This window comes from Misgurnus anguillicaudatus, chromosome 10 (assembly GCF_027580225.2).
Source record: "Misgurnus anguillicaudatus chromosome 10, ASM2758022v2, whole genome shotgun sequence".
Taxonomy (NCBI): Eukaryota; Metazoa; Chordata; class Actinopteri; order Cypriniformes; family Cobitidae; genus Misgurnus; species Misgurnus anguillicaudatus.
Window position 1 is genome coordinate 19288996 of NC_073346.2, and position 16567 is coordinate 19305562.

The following is a 16567-nucleotide window of genomic DNA, read 5'->3' on the forward strand; positions in this document are numbered from 1 at the left end:
TAATCTTAAGATGATGTTTATTCAAGTTCCCCATATTATTTTTCAGTAGACTGAACCGACACATACATTAAACAAAAGGATCTGAATGTAAAAGTTTGTAAGTTAAAGAGAGCAAATGAAAGTTGAGGTGCGTCACATCATCTTGCTGAAGTTCTCAATGGCTTCCTTCACTTTCTGTAGTTCGGTCTCATTCTGTCTCAGCTGTAAAGACAAAAAACATTCTTAAAAAAAATTTTCCTCAGACTTTTCTGGTAAACAACAACTGCAGACAACTGTAATTTAAGACCATCTTCTCTCAGACAAATTGCTTTCCTCCATCCTGCTCAGCTTCTCAGCATCTGCCTCCTGCACTTTTACAGGGACTTTGTCCTTGTAGTCGTTCTTTGCCATCTTCTCCTTCAGTTTCTCCATCTGTTTCTCCAGCTCTCCTTTCTTCGCTGTTAGTTTAGTGACCTCCTTTTCTAAGTCAATCAAACCCTGATCGAGAGAAACAGAATAATGGATTCAAAAACCAACATGTTTACACACACAAACAGCTCATTAAAATGTGACTGTAGGACAGAATAATTTATTTCTTGACATCAAGCCAAACAATTGGATGTTGAAAGTGTGCCAGTATTATTTTAAGAAATGTGAATTAAAATTAACTGCATATCCTAATTAAAGTTATTTTTGTATTTTGGTAAATGTTGTTTCGGAACAGCCAGAATTAAAATCTACAATGTTATGATTTTTACCTTCAGCATGAGGTTAACAGTGCATTTGTCTGAGGCGATGGCCACCGCACAGCCTTGTGGGATAGTGCCGTCACCCCCTACAACTGGGTGAATGGCTTGAGAGTAAGACAAGGTCTGGATCTGTAGACTGTATTTCTGGACCAGAGCAGCTGTATCAGAGTCTATGCACTGCAGATAACCTTTGACCAGAATGAAAAGAGAGACATTTCTACTAAGTTACATCCAAGTAAAACTAGTGCTGTATATTCTGTTAAGTTCAGTGAGTTGTGTGTACTGTAGTGTAGTGTAGTTTCTCACAGTCAGCACGAGTTTTGGTCAGGTTGTAGTCGGCCCGGAGTGATCGGATGGTTCTGACCACAGACATGACAAACTCCATCTGACGGTCGATCTCCTCACTGTGCCAACAGAACTGCAACCACAAAAACACAATGGTGTTGTTCATTTACTGTCAGGGTTCAAACCTACTGTACATATCAGTGCACCTCATTGGGGATATAATCCAGCCCCCTTTGTGACTCACCTCTGTTGTGTCTGGATAAGATGTGACACAGATGCTGAGCGGGCTGTCCTGAGGCCGCCTCCTTGGCAACCTCTGATAAAGTTCCTCGGTAACGAAAGGCATGATAGGAGAAAGAAGGCGGAGCCCCACATCTAGACAGGTATAGAGAGTCTGCCTGCAGATGTCTGCTTCCTTCTGTCCTTCTGGATCTGTTTTACTGATCACTGGCTTTACACTCTCCTACATAAAGTTACAGAAGTTGTAATAAATGACTGCAATAACCTTAACAGTTTATAGAGAAAAAGTAAATGATAAAAATGATATGGTGTGCCATATTTATTATTACCAGGTAGACGTCACAGAGCTCATAGAGCCAGAAATTGTAGATGGCAGTGGTGATAGCAGGGAAATCGTAGGCCTGGAATCCAGCATCACACAGAGCTACTGCCGCACACAGACGGGACAAAATCCAGCGATCAGACACATTCTCACTGCCACACAGCTGAAAAACATCAAACATTTAGAAACACATGGGCAATCCATCAAAAAGCATACGCAATATAATGCCATACATACAGTCACACAGTAGTGTTAGACGGTATGCCCCATTGTGAGATCGCGATACACAATAGTATCGTCTATCAGAACAACAACTCTATCACACAGTTATGTTTTTTAAAGTCACATCCTTATATATGCTTTCATCGGACTGGGGATGTTCATTTATTCATTCCGATTAATTTATAGGTCTGAATAACGAGTACTCGATTAACTGGGGGCAGGGCAATCAAAGGGGCACCTCATGGTGAAAATAAAATATTTTTTATAAAAAAACTCAAATAAAACTTCATTTTGAAGAAACTATGACCGACAAATTAACACATACTACATTTTCGATTAATTAAATGTGTTTAACAGAAACCACTAACTAAAGGGTTAAAAAACACAAACGAAAGCAATTTCTAAATGACGCACTCTACATAATATTAAGCCTTCATACAACATAAATGTATTATACAACATGAATCTATAATAGATAAGTAAACCCACACGGTCATCGTTTTCATGATTGATCGTCGATGCCACATTCGAGTACTCGGTTAATCGATTACTCGTGCCTATCCATACATCGGATAGACACTTGCTGTCACTGTCTGGTACGCATCTGGCCCGAAGTTAGTTTCCAGTCTGCGTTTGTTTAATGGTCTGGCTAGTGGGTAAGCAGGGTTCCCACACCTTAGTTAACTTCAAATTCAAGGACCTTTCAAGGACTTTCCAGGTCCAATACCCTCAAATTCAAGGACTAAATGTGGGGACACATTTCAAGTGAGAGCAAGCTTACATGGTGTTACCGTTTGAGATACATTGTTACAATTCCCTTTCGAGGGAACTCGCGTCACTGCGGTGACACTTTGGGGACACCTCCTAGGATAAGTGCGTCTGAATGTGTATATCAAATTCAACCAATGGTGAGGCTTAAAGACAAAGACAGGGTGACGCGGGAGCCAAGAAGTATATCACTACCTGAAATATTACCAAAGACGACGTTACAGGGACGCAGGAAGTATGGCAAGGGAGACGCAGCAGCTCATTCCCTTCTCAGGGAACAACAGTTACATACGTAACCCCAGACGTTTTTATGCGTCAAACACAACTATGCAAAAAAGCATTTTGTATGAATCAACATTTGTATACAGAAGATATAAGCATTTAACACAAACAGTTTAGCACCTGTGCTTAAAAGGCTGGAAATTGTATGATATTATCCTACACTACACAGGGAATTATATGGATTTTTTTCCCCAGAAAACTTCCTGCATAAAATAGATTCAAGCACTTTCAATTACCTGTATCTATCTATGTATATTTAAAAAACTTCCCAGGGCCTTGAATTTTTTTCTCCAGATTCACAAACTTTCAATGATTTCAAGGACCCGTGGGAACCCTGGTAAAGTGACCTCTGGAACAAATACTTTAGCAAACCGAAACATTTTTATTATTGACAAAGATGAGGGCAGAAGGCGACCTTGGATCACCCCTGTGTGATGGAGGTTTGGCAGCCGATCTGTAGCTAACATTGTATACATTCATTTTAAACAGTAACGTTAGCTCAGTGTAATGGCTGATACACTTGTATTAAGGTTATTTACTTTGATTGATATCATAAATGATTTGCTGTAGAGTTTTTATTGTTACTGATTCTTTGCTGAAGTCTACCGGAAGTTAAGTTTGGGCCACAAAGGCCGTTTATGTTGGTCCCACTGAAACCATCTATACATCGACCACCCATCACTATCGTTCTTCTGTCTGTCCGTTTCTGCTGTCTGTCTCTCTCAGCTGAGCTTTTTCCCAGGGCACAAACGCCTCTCCCAGAGTCCTCATAGCAAATTTCACAGCATTCCACAACTTATTACAGAAATGCCTGTATCCCAGAATCCTGTTTACATCCAGATTAATATCTCGGCCTAAGAGAGAAAATTATAACCAATCAGAGGAACGCTATATGTAGCTTCAACAGTAACAGACAAATCAGATCAATGAAGATAGGCTTTTGGTTATTGCAGTTTTTACCTTGACTTGTGTAAGCACACAGAGCAAATCTGAGCGCATCCGTGCCACATTCTGGAATTCCATTGGGATAGTCAGATTTCTGCAGAATACACAAAGTATATTACAAGTTGTATTACTGTGGTCCTAGGAATTGGCAGAAAGTTGGTGTCTACTACAGAAGAGACTTCATGTACCTGTCCTTGTTTGGCTTTTTCAATCTCCAGTGGATCAAGATTACTGTCTGTTAGCTGAGCATGAAGACCCTACACATACATACAAACACAGTTAATTTTGCACAATTAAAGCATTAACGTTAAAATAATTAATCTGTGTGTGCACTACTGTACCTCCACTGAGATGCCAGTGATGACGTCCAAAGGATCAATGACGTTACCCAGAGACTTGCTCATTTTCCTTCCATGTGCATCTCGTACCACTGCATGCAGGTACACCTGACAATATAACATTACGCTTGATTTACTGATCTGTTTGAAGCTCCTAAAACTCCTAGAAATGCTAAAGATCTACACACCCACCTCTTTGAAAGGAAGTTTTCCTGTGAGTTTGAGACCCATCATGACCATACGAGCCACCCAGAAGAAGAGGATATCATGGCCGGTCTCCAAAAGCGTACCAGGGTAAAACACTCTCAGGTCTTCTGACTATCACACAAACGTATGTATTAAATATAAAAAATGTTTTACTTGTGCACTCAAGATATTAAACTGAATTCTGTCAAATGTAGCCTACATGCATGACACTGGATAAGTGTGTGTAAATTAATATCTGACTCATTGGGCCAGCCAAAAATGGAGAATGGGAAGATCCCTGAAGAGAACCAAGTGTCCAGCACATCTTCATCTAAAACACACACCAACAGACAAAAAAAATCAATATTTGATATTAGGGATGCACCGATATGGAAATTTTGGCCGATACCGATAACCCTTTATATTTGGGGGGCGATAACCGATATATATAGGCCGATAAATATTCATATTATTTTCACAATGAAAAACTCCCAGACCGCGGACATCTTGTCTTTGCACTAGACTAGCATACTCTTCTTAAGCCCGCAACACGTGTCATCTTTGTGCTATGTCACAGAAAGCACCAATCAAAACTTCTCATGCCCAGCAATGAGCAAGTGAAGTGGTTGAACAAACCAAAATAATCCATCATTTATCGGATTTCATTTATCGGCCTAATTTTGCTATCAGACCGATAACCGATAATATTAAAATAAGCAGTTATCGGCCGATGGCGATCGGCCAATATAGTGTATCTCTATTTGATATGCATGAGGAGGCTAGAGATATGGAGTCTGTGTGTGTGAGATTCTCATCCTGACGGAGAGAGATCTTGTCTGCAGTCACATTAAAGCGTTTGGCTGCTTTATCTCTGGCTTCCTCCTCTGTTCTCCCGCTGACCCAGTAATGTCCATCCACATCCTGAACACACACAGAAACATCTTAATTCCGACTATCCTAGTGTATCCGGGTCATATGTTGACAGCTGATTCAGCTCTACATCCGTCTGGGCATCTCGACCAAAGATGAATGGGGGAGATCGCAACGGTGCTCTAGTCCTGCTTCCCAGTAGAAAGAGCCAATCGCCAACCGTTAAATAAAGGAATCCACTAAGAGTGGGATCGACAGGTCTTGTTCCTGGAGACGATATATGGCGGCACATTGACGTGACTTCCTCAAAAGGACTTTATTCTCGACTCACCTCGCCTGGTTTCACCGATGGATCGTTCACAGTTACGAAGTACGCTGGTATCCTGTGACCCCACCACAGCTGCCGTGAGATGCACCAGTCCCTGAAATCCAAAAAACAGCCCTGTTACCACACACAGGCCACAAACTCAAGGAGAGAGAAGGTCAGCTGGAAATGGATGGGTCCCTGATGTTGTCCATCCAGTTGAACCAGGTCTTGAGGTGGTGGTCGGGGATGATCTTCAGTTCTCCACTTCTGACAACATCTGCGGCCTGCTTGCCCATTTCTGTGCAGTCTACGTACCACTGGGGCTTCAACAAGGGCTCGACTATGTCCTTAGAACGGCTGAGAAAAACACACACATTTACTCCTTTTGTGCTTTCAGGACATTGCTCTCTGTGTCTGATCAGCCCAGAAATTGTAAGATAAGCCTAACCAATGGCATGAGTTTGGGTCAGAGCAATCTGTCCGACTAACAGCAAACATTAAAGGGATAGTTCACCCAAAAATGAAAATAATGTCATTAATGACTCACCCACATGTCGTTCCAAACTTGTAAGAAACACAGTTTAAGTTGTTTTGTATTTAGTCCGAGAGCTTTCTGACCCTCCATTGAAAATCTATGTACGGTATAATGTCCATGTCCAGAAAGGTAAACAACACATAATCAAAGTAGTCCATGTGACATCAGTGGGTCAGTTAGAATGTGTTGAAGCATCAAAAATACATTTTGGTCCAAAAATAAAAAAAATACAACTTTATTCAGCATTGTCTTCTCTTCCGGGTCTGTTGTAAACCGCATGCACGAGACTACAGTGGCACTGCTGACGCACGACGCGGCTGACGTGTTATCTGGTGCGCCCCAGCTTTTTTTGACACCCGAGCTTCATTTACAGTCTGAGGGAAACGCACGCTGTAAGTTTGAAAAAAATATATATTCGCAAACATGCCTGTGGATAACCGCCTTACGTCAGCAGCGTCACTGTGCATGCGCATTCGCAACAGACGCGGAAGAGAAGACAATGCTGAATAAAGTTGTCATTTTTGGACCAAAATTTTTTTTCCTTGCTTCAACAAATTTGAACTGACCCACTGATGTCACATGGACTACTTTGATGATGTTTTTATTACCTTTCTGGACATGGACAGTATACCGTACATAGATTTTTCAATGAAGGGTTAGACTAAATCTAAAACCTCTTAAACTGTGTTTCTGAAGATGAATGGAGGTCTTACGAGTTTGGAACGAAATGAGGGTGAGTCATTAATGACATTATTTTCATTTTTGGGTGAACTATCCTCTTAAAAACTGTAGTTGAATGGGAGTCTGTGTTTTACCTGCACACAGGCACCACCATAGGATTGTCTTTGACCTCCTTAAACTGGCCTTTGTCTTTCAGAGCCTGAAGCACAGCTTTCCTCGCCTCGAAACGCTTCATTCCCTAAAAGACCACAGCAACAGATCATTCATATAACATCCTGTTAGTCTGGAGTAAGTCCCACAGTTCATCATCTATGTGAAACGTGCTTACACTATTGAATTAACATCTCAGGTGATCTGATCGCAAGTGGTCAGCAGTAACATTTCTGTGAACGGGGTACAATACTACATTCAACGTGGTCTAAATTTACAGTGTAAATACAAATACAGTTCTTGACAAAAATAAGTCACTGCTTACTCAACAGTCTATCAACGACTGCACTAAAACAAAAGTTTCAGATGGTCCAATCTCAGGTGGTCAGACCAAGTTTGAGACATTTATACAGCTGTAAAACAGGACTTTATATTAAAGCATGTGTGTGTGTACCAGGAATGGAGGAGGGACATTGATGAGGAGGCCATTTTCATCCAGGATGTTAATGAAAGGTAGTTTGTGTCTCTCTCCCACCTCATAATCATTATGGTCATGGGCAGGAGTGATTTTCACCGCACCTGTACAACAAAACTGTCATTTAAACCTCACACGCATATTCCTAATTAGAAATATTAAAACTATAGGGTGCAGATCTGTTGCTTTTCTCTGAATATCCGATTATTACCTGTTCCAAAGTTCATATCCACAAAGTCATCAAACACCACCGGCATCTTTCTGTCACAGAATGGATGAACAACCATCTTTCCTTTGAGATGCTGGACAGACACAGTTCAATGTTTCAGTCAGTTGATCTTTATTGTATGATGAAACAAACAGAACCTTTACAAAAGAAAGTTAGGTATCACCTGATATCTGGGGTCATTAGGGTGGACAGCCACAGCTGTATCTCCAAGCATGGTTTCAATACGTGTGGTGGCCACCACAACCTCCTCATCTGAGAGAGAACATCATTGTTTAATTTAAACCATCATATTTTTTGCACTCAAGAATTAAGTCTTAGGTGTTCCTGTAGGTCAACTGATAAAGCAATGCAAATGGTTGTGGAAATGTCTTGTATGGACATGATCTCCTCATCTGTTCCTTCAATTTTATATGCGAAAGATACCAGCACTCCAAATTCAACCTTCTCCTTGTATCCCGGCACAGGAAGAAGAGTCCGCCCTGTCAGCTCCTTTTTATCCACCTGGAACATAAAACGATATGCAAAGATCACCAGACCTAAAAAAGTTTAAATATCAAAATTATAAAACTCTGAGATTTTTAGGGAAGTTGCTACTTCTGCCATTTCCACTTTTGCATATAAATGGCCCCATTAAAATTCTGTCATCTTGTACTCTCCCTCATGATGAAATAACTGACTATAAACGTTGACTCTGATTTCACATGGGTCTAAAAACTGCAAAACGAGCAGTGAGAACCAGAGGGGTGTAAGTGATATACAGGACAGCCAACACAAAATAATTACCATGGTTTGGTGTATTAATTTCAAACTTTTATAACTCCAAATTGATTATGTATTCATGCGTGTCCCTTTGGCAGCTCATCAAGAGCTTTCATTAGGTATTTACATCTCAATTTCACCCAAAATGTCACTTACGCCTTTCTGGTTCTCGCCCCTCGAAAATAACTTTGACTCAAACAACTGATGTTAAAGGGGACATTTCACAAAAAAAATTTAAGATGTCAAATAAATCTTTGGTGTCCCCAGAGTACATATGTGAAGTTTTAAATGAAAATGAGCTGATCTCTGCACTAAAATGCAGTGTTGTTGTTGTTGGATAGTGCAGATTAAGGGGCAGTATTATCCCCTTCTAACATCACAGGGGGAGCCAAATTTCAATGACCTATTTTTTCACATGCTTGTAGAGAATTGTTTACCAAAACTAAGTTATTGGGTTGATCTGTTATATTTTCTAGGTTGATAGAAGCACTGGGGACCAATTATAGCACTTAAACATAAAAAAGTCTAATTTTCGTGATATGTCCCCTTTAAAGAAAGCTCCGACAGAAATGTACCTCTATGTCAGAGATGGCCGAGTTGAGAGTGCAAGACCAGTTGACCAGTCTCTTGCTTCTGTAGATCACGCCCTCCTCGTGCATGCGTATAAAAGCCTCCTGGACTGCAAATGACAGTTTCTGCATGCAGACAGTGTTACAGACGATTAAAGACAGACAGCTTTCATCACTGCAAAATGAATAAACTGACTACATAATGATTGGCAACTGTGCATCTCTTTGGGTTTTATGCAAAATACTTACAGTATCCATGGTGAAACAAGCTCTGTCCCAGTCTAGAGAGGAGCCCAGCTTCCTCAGCTGGTGGTAGATACGATCTCCCTTTCTGTCCAATACCAAAAAGAAGGAACAATTTTTTTATTTAAGCTAAATTATCCATCAACATCCTTTCCTTCTCTTCTCATACTCACTCGTTCTTCCACTTCCAGACCTCCTGGATGAAGTTCTCTCTCCCGAGGTCATGTCTGCTCATCTGTCTCTCTCTCATCAGTTTCTTCTCCACCACCACCTGTGTGGCGATACCAGCATGATCACAGCCAGGGTTCCACAGTGTGGTCTCTCCTCTCATCCTGTGCCTGCATCATCATACAGCGAACAAACAGATTTAGTCATGCATTATTTATGAGGTATCATCTACATCTGGTCTTGTAATGTGATGTAATGTAAAGTCTTAATGTAATTACTATACAGTATAACACTGTTATTACTGTACTTGCTAAAATTGTATAACAATCATGTTAATTATTCATAATAAGCATGACGTTACCATCTGGTCAAGGTGTCCTGAATAGCATTGGTTAAGGCGTGGCCAAGGTGCAGGGATCCGGTCACATTGGGCGGGGGAATACACATCATAAACACTCCACGCGAGTTGGGCTCACTTACGCTCTTCCTCTGATTAATCATAGCAGAGAAACAACAGAGTTAGCATTGTATGTACACCAACATTCAAAGGCCTACTACTTATTTTTTCACATTTTGAAATAATAGTAGACTCATGACAATAAAATAACATGCCTAATAAAGGAAACCTTGTAATGACAAGAATACACCTTAATATCATAATATTTCAAAATAATGTGAAACGTTAATGAAATGAACCTAAACCTTTGAATGACAGTGTGTATAGGGTTTACTGTATTAAGGAAAATCTAGATAAAATGTAATAGATTATTGTCCTCCCATATTCAGGCTTAAAGAACCCCTGTTTCTCCCACCAGGGGTACCAGGCAGCTTCCACATACTGAGGACTGTATGAATCAGGTAGAGGACTTAAGACATCTAAAACACATTAAAGATCATGCGAAATAATCAGCTATGCATCAAGTAACCTCAAAACAATGAAACTGACAAAACAAACAACGACACACATCTTTTTTCTCTCCGGGTGGAGTGGGGATGTTGTAGGAGATCACACCCAATTCCTTCTTCTCAGGTTTGGCTTTTTTCTATTTGAGCAAAATAAGACTAAGAAGCATGACAAATAAAAACATTTTTTATCTTCAGTAAAAGAGAATATTGCTCTACTTCTGTCTGAGGTTGCTGCTTCTTTTTCTCTTCCATATCCTTCTTCTGTTGAAACTTCTCTAACTTTTCACGCTTCTTGGCCTCTTTCTTCAGCTGAGCCTCCGTTTTGGGAGGACCTGAGAGTAACAAGCAAACAACAAATGAACACTAATGAATTAGAGATTGATTTGACACAATTACACACACAGATTCTTACCATTACCAGCTGCATTGCTGGATGCATCATGGGTGGCACCGTTGTTGGTGGCTGTGGTGGGTTTGGGTGTCACTGGGCCCATTTTCTCACACAGTGATATTTTACCCAACACTTTCAGGAACTGTGGCTGGTTCACGCAAGTCCCAAACCATCTGGTCACATTCACCAATGACTTCCTGTCTGCAGGTTCCAATGCCTTTAAGAGAAATAAGGTACACTGTGATTTCTTATAATCATTCTTATGGTAACAGTACTACTCAATACCAATTCTTAAAAATGTTAATTTAATAACAAAAAATTTAAAATGGTTACAAAAGTGCACTCACATATTTGAATGGCAGCAGAGATGCCATAGCAACAGCCATATCTGCCAGAGTTACACCCTCCCCGACCAGAAACGTCCGCGTTTCTAAGGTCTTATCTAAAACTTTAAGCACACGTAGCAGCTCTGCCCGGGAACTCTGCTGAACCTACAGAGAAAAGTCATTTAAGATTAAGATACTCCATCAGAAGTAGGGACACCATATACTGTATACATCATATTAAAGCACAAACACACAGAATCACCTTCTTGTCAACTCCCATGACCCCAAGCAGAGGGAATGTCACAGCACAAGCCACAGGCGTTAACTCATTGTCAGCGAAGCTCAGCCATTGCCACACCTGACTTTCTTGTTTCTTGTCGCTGCCTGTACGTTTACCAGCTGCAGCCAGGTACCAGCTCACAGCGTTGGCACCAGTGATCACCGCCCCACCAGCACCAGCCGAAACCAGTGCCGGACGAGATCTGGCAACCTCAGCCGGAGGATCCTCATGCACTGCTCTTGGAGGCGATTGGCAGTACTCAGCAGCGATCAATGGCAACAGACTCCTGAAGTCATCAGGGTGGGGAGAGATGTAAAGAGTGTCCATCTAGCTTTATTTAAAAGAGAAAACATTAGATCATGAGCAATAATTCACAGCAGTGTTGTACAGTGTGCACCTTTATCAGCCCTCAATCTCTTTAATAGAACAAAAGTACTATGAGATGATCAAGACTGGGGCACCTTCCTCTAAGTCACGTGATCAAACAAGACAAAAGAGACGCTAATATTTCTTTCATTTTCTATTACACACAATACTGACTTTTTCGTAATCATACCATAAAAATAAAATATAGAAATGGTTAAAAATAAAAGCAGTAGGAATATTCATGACTTTATTAATGCTTTCTGGTCGCTTGTGCGTAATCTTTTGATAATTTACCTTACAATTACATTATAATTAATTTTTGACTTATAACTGGAGACTTCTGAAGTAGCTAATGGCTAAACACATGCTCTATAAGATAGCTATACATGCCGGTAAAGTTTAGAAAAATAAATAAGTTATAGTCTCTTTTAAAAACCCTTTATCCTGATATAATAATAAACCTTAAGTCGTACTGAATATATTAATTTCTCACCTAGGAAACAGAGGTAAACGTCAGCCTAAATCCAGCATGAAGTGACTTCTTCAGGGGCTGCCGTAAAGCTATATATACAGTCGTAAGAGTCCCGTCTGACGCAATAATCCTGCAACAGCGGAGTCACCAGCAGGGGCGCTCTGATGTAACTAAATAGAAATCCTTTACTTTATCATCACATTTAAAGGGATAGTTCACTTTAAAATGAAAATTCTCTCATCATTTACAAATCCTCATGTTGTTCTAAACCTGTATGAATTAATTTTTTCTGGTGAACACAAAAGAAGATATTTTGAGAAATGATGGTAAACACACAGCAGATAGTGACCACTAACTTCCACAGTAGGGAAAAAAGTATTGTGATAAATGATTGTAAGCACACAGTTGAGGGTACCCATTAAATTCCACCATATTTTTTTATTCCTACTATGGAAGTCTATGGTCACTATATGCTGTGTGTTTACCATCATTTCTTAAAATATCTACTTTTGTGGTTATCAGAAAAAAAATTCATACAGGTTTAACGATTTTTTAAATACAATTTTGTAAAGAACATTCTGTGAAAATACAACCTTGATATCTTTCAGATTTACCTTCATGATTGAAATCAATGTGAAATCAATGATTTAAATCAAATTTTGATGCGACTTATCTTAAAATTACATCATGAGACTTTAGTCTGGATTTCAGAGATACCCCATATGTCTATTTAAAAATATACAAAAAGTGGCCATAAATATATTGGCTGAAATATATTTTGGAATGTGTTTACCAAAATATATTTTCACCGATATATTTTGTGGCCATTTTTAGTATATTTTTAAATATATTTTAAAAGTAAATACATTTAAAGCATTAAACGCCTTCCATATATTTCAATCTTGTAAAGATAAGAGTTTTAAAAAGGTTAAAATTAAATATATTTTCAACTTCAAAAATATACATTATAAAATTAACTTGTATTAAGCATATATTTAAAATATTGTTAGGCATGTAAAATTTAAGGGTAAGAAATATATTTGCTTACCCTTGAAATACATTTTAAATATATGTTGATATATGAAGGTTAAAACTAAATATATTTCCAAATTCAAAAATATATTCAATTGAGCATAACATTCTACAAAATGCATTTATCATATATTTAAAATATATTTATGGCCAGAGAAATGCATTTTTTGCCATATTGGACATGTTTATTACTGGTGGTACCATTCTAAATGATGAGTAAAAAGTGATGTTTCAATTCATATTTGTCTGCATTTTTATTTATTCTCATTTTTATAATTAAATCTCATTCAGATGCACTGTAGATTCAAGTATATAACACAGAAGTGGACCTTGCTCTTTTTAATAAATACATAATAATAGATCGTTCAATACAGATTGCATAACTCAAAGGTTTTTATTGCATCATATAAACCATGACACATCGCAGAGCTTACATGTCAGATGAAATAACAAACATTTCACAACAATAACATCATCTTTTTTTTAGATGTCATCATAAACATTGCAGCATCTTGAACTTTGTTATAAATCACCCCAAACACCTTCATTTCCACAACAGATCTTTAGTAATTTCATAATACTGCAGCCCAAAACAAAGCCTTTATAAAAGAATTAAAAAACTAATATGTATTTTATAGTTTATGTCTTTCTGTCTGTTTTAAGGCAACATGTAAAGTTGTTTTTCATCCATATTCACATGCTATATAATATTTGGTGCGCTGTTGGCAAGACACTATTTTAGTATAATATGCAAATCAGTTGTTAAACATTAGCATACACAATTCTATTCACCAGCCACTTCAGGTGTATGTACTTCTGATGGAGGCTGGATTTCAGGTAACTCCACTACAGACGATCCCCCCCAGCTGTCTTCAAAAGCTTCCTGCACATTCTCTATTGTATTCCCCACCACCCCAAATACAACAGACGCCGCCATTTTAAGCAGATTGCCCACACCCTTTCCACTTACCCAGGTAAGTTTTCCTATCCCACAACCCACTGTTGACATCTGGTGGCCCAATTCTGAGCATAACGCATACATGTAGTCTAGCATCTGGTAACAGATTGACCCAAGCACCACCTTGCAGATCGTAAAACCATTACATACTGTGCCCATCATCAAACATAGGACATCCCACACCAGTGTGCCAATGCCTACGAATCCCTCCTGGAGCACCAGCAGCAGACTGTTGACCAGCAAACTGACACATGAGTAAAGCGTACATGTAGTTACCTCCCCAGTCTCGTACAAGGTGTTAAAAACACGTGAAACCCCAGATGACACACCTGAGCCCAGATTGCTAACTAGGGTTAGGCTGTCAACAGGTACAGAAGCTAAAACGCACAGATCTTCCTTGACAACATATGCGACCTGAAATGGAAAATTGATGACTCTGTTTACAATCGGAGAGAAAGGAGTATAAAGGAGTGAGACGGTGGAAGATAAAACATATAATACGACAGACTCCGAGCTCTCATTGGTGCTCTCCTGAAGGTCCATCTCTGAGTCCAAGGAAGATGTGTAGCTTTGGTCTTCACTGTTGACATGCCGTGATGTCACTTCTTCATTTTCTAAGTCTGATGTTTCCAGTACTGTCTGTTTGGCTACATCCGTCTCACTTTGCACCTCAGACGAGGATGTTTGGATGCTGTTGAGCTGCTCTGTAATGAGTGATGTGAACTTTGAACTGTGATCTCCTTCCCCGCCACAGCCTCCCGAAAACAGGCCTGTAACTCCTATCAGCTCCTCTAATGCCTTAATGCTCACTACCTTCACCTCCCCACCCTTTATTAGCCCAACACTGAACCTGTCATTCTCATTTGAAGCAGCACAACACACTGCTGACCACAACTCTTTCCCTCCACATTCATTAAATCTTCCCACACCACTTTGCACATATATTTCCCCACTTGTCTTTGAGCACATTGGTATGACCGAGCTCCGTATCAGTCCTGCTGTCAGAGTGTCCCACTTCAAAAGAGGCGAATTCGAGGAAGATGGGGTTTCACCGATAGTTTCTGTGTAGAGGGCTGGGATGGCCACATGGGAATCTTCATTGATCTGCCCTTCAGCATCCTGCTGATGTATGTAAGAGACAGATACTTAATTACTCATTATTTATTTACATGCTTAAGTATACATTTGAAACATTCCAGTGTATTTTTTGAAACACAATATTCATAATAGATAGCATTAAAATAATTATTATTTAAAGTTCAGGGCGGTGCTTGACAAAGAGGAATGAGATGTTTGTTTTGAGGTGCGACTAAAAGAAACAACCAGTCCGAGTCTGTTTCTATGGAGTTTCAATGAATAGCACCATTAAGACATCAGGCTGCCTTACAAGGGCTGTTCTTGCATCTATTGTACTTGTGCACATCTATTAACAATGACCCGTAAAAGGCTTAATGAGATTTTTCTCTTTTGCTTGACTAGCATGTCAGCAAAACTCTAATGGATGTTGTTCAGCAAGACATTACTTTAATTAAAATGCACATGCTTTTGCATAATGCTTATTTAATACTACTGCCCCATCATTTACATTTTCATACACTTCAACACACTTTTATCTAAAACCGCATTCACTTTATCAGCAAATGTGCTTCTTATAAATTAAACCCATTATCTTAGAATTGCTAACATCATTGTCTGTCATCCGAGCCAAAAAACTGACTGCATGATGAGGCGCTTTAGCTCCAATAGATAAAAGCATGCCAGAAGGTCAAATGGACCTGTCTCACCTTATCCTGCTCTCCTCTGCCCCATCCATTAGCCTGGCTGAGATGAAGGGCTGTATAGACGGTGGTCTGACAGCCAGTGTTATAAAGCGATGCAAAAGGCCGTCCGGTCAGCTGTCTGTGACACCTCTGCTCCAAACCCACTTCAGACAGTGATGATGGAGGTGTGCCTTTGAAAAAGCACTCCTTACAATGAGAGAACCCTGGATCAAGAACCGTGTGTGTGTTTGCCCAGACCAAAACAACATTTAATACTGCATACACACACACAGCGAGCCGAGGTAACGCAAACGGCATGGCAAACCCCTCAGTACATCAAAGCAGAGACGGCTAAAGCAGCTAACAGTGCTGAACTAGCAGTTACACAAAACAAGACCCCCCTAATATGTTCCTCCTCCTCGCTCTCTTTCCCTGTGCAGAATGAGTCTGGCCAGAATCTCACCTTTCTTATCCCTCCCCCTTTCTCTCTCTCTCTCTCTCTCTCACACACACACTCTCTCTCTCACTCTTTTTCATCCATCCCTCCCTTTTAAATCACTTTTTGACTACACCTTGTCTCAGTATTACTATAAATGTACAAAAACCAGTACACACACCTCTCACACGCCTTGATGACTACCGGCATGTCAGCATTCCCTTATGCACACACACACACACACACACACACACACACACATACATACAAACAATCAACAAATATGGCCATTCTTCACAGCTTCAGTTGGTTTTCATGCCCACAAGAACATTCTGATA

At 39.8% G+C, this 16567-nt stretch overlaps 2 protein-coding genes across 3 annotated transcripts; both read right to left on the minus strand.

Annotated features, from left to right (window-relative positions):
• vars1 (valyl-tRNA synthetase 1) lies at positions 1–12215 on the minus strand. The gene is made up of 31 exons (XM_073872054.1): positions 12065–12215; positions 11188–11532; positions 10947–11090; positions 10621–10816; positions 10425–10540; positions 10266–10345; positions 10074–10174; positions 9664–9787; positions 9308–9472; positions 9141–9222; positions 8898–9017; positions 7948–8064; positions 7727–7807; positions 7546–7636; positions 7314–7438; positions 6844–6947; positions 5688–5850; positions 5518–5604; positions 5128–5237; positions 4572–4643; positions 4323–4443; positions 4134–4238; positions 3981–4049; positions 3808–3886; positions 3571–3701; positions 1583–1735; positions 1258–1476; positions 1035–1146; positions 738–916; positions 323–477; positions 1–196 (listed from the first exon to the last, which is right to left on the minus strand). Exons 2-31 carry the CDS (start codon positions 11530–11532, stop codon positions 133–135), a joined length of 3810 nt encoding a protein of 1269 aa, XP_073728155.1. The 5' UTR covers positions 12065–12215; the 3' UTR covers positions 1–132.
• A 1229-nt stretch (positions 12216–13444) lies between these two features.
• si:ch73-54f23.2 (uncharacterized) lies at positions 13445–16300 on the minus strand. 2 transcript variants are annotated; one of them, XM_055211400.2, is made up of 2 exons: positions 15818–16300; positions 13445–15152 (listed from the first exon to the last, which is right to left on the minus strand). In XM_055211400.2, the coding sequence occupies exons 1-2, from the start codon at positions 16109–16111 to the stop codon at positions 13860–13862; spliced, it is 1587 nt and encodes a 528-aa protein (XP_055067375.2). In that variant the 5' UTR covers positions 16112–16300; the 3' UTR covers positions 13445–13859. The 2 variants fall into 2 exon arrangements, with proteins under 2 accessions (XP_055067375.2, XP_055067374.2); XM_055211399.2 differs by having other exon boundaries at positions 13445–15155; positions 15818–16298.
• Between the last annotated feature and the right edge of the window lie 267 nt (positions 16301–16567).

Coding starts and splice junctions, on each gene's coding strand:
- vars1 (XM_073872054.1), bottom strand. CDS start 11,532: ATGGACACTCTTTACATCTCTCCCCACCCTGATGACTTCAGGAGTCTG. Junction 11,091..11,187: donor TCATGGGAGTTGACAAGAAG/GTGATTCTGTGT, acceptor TTTTCTCTGTAG/GTTCAGCAGAGTTCCCGGGC. Junction 478..737: donor CTGTTAACCTCATGCTGAAG/GTAAAAATCATA, acceptor TCTCTCGATCAG/GGTTTGATTGACTTAGAAAA.
- si:ch73-54f23.2 (XM_055211399.2), bottom strand. CDS start 16,111: ATGCCGTTTGCGTTACCTCGGCTCGCTGTGTGTGTGTATGCAGTATTA. Junction 15,156..15,817: donor GCAGAGGAGAGCAGGATAAG/GTGAGACAGGTC, acceptor TACATACATCAG/CAGGATGCTGAAGGGCAGAT.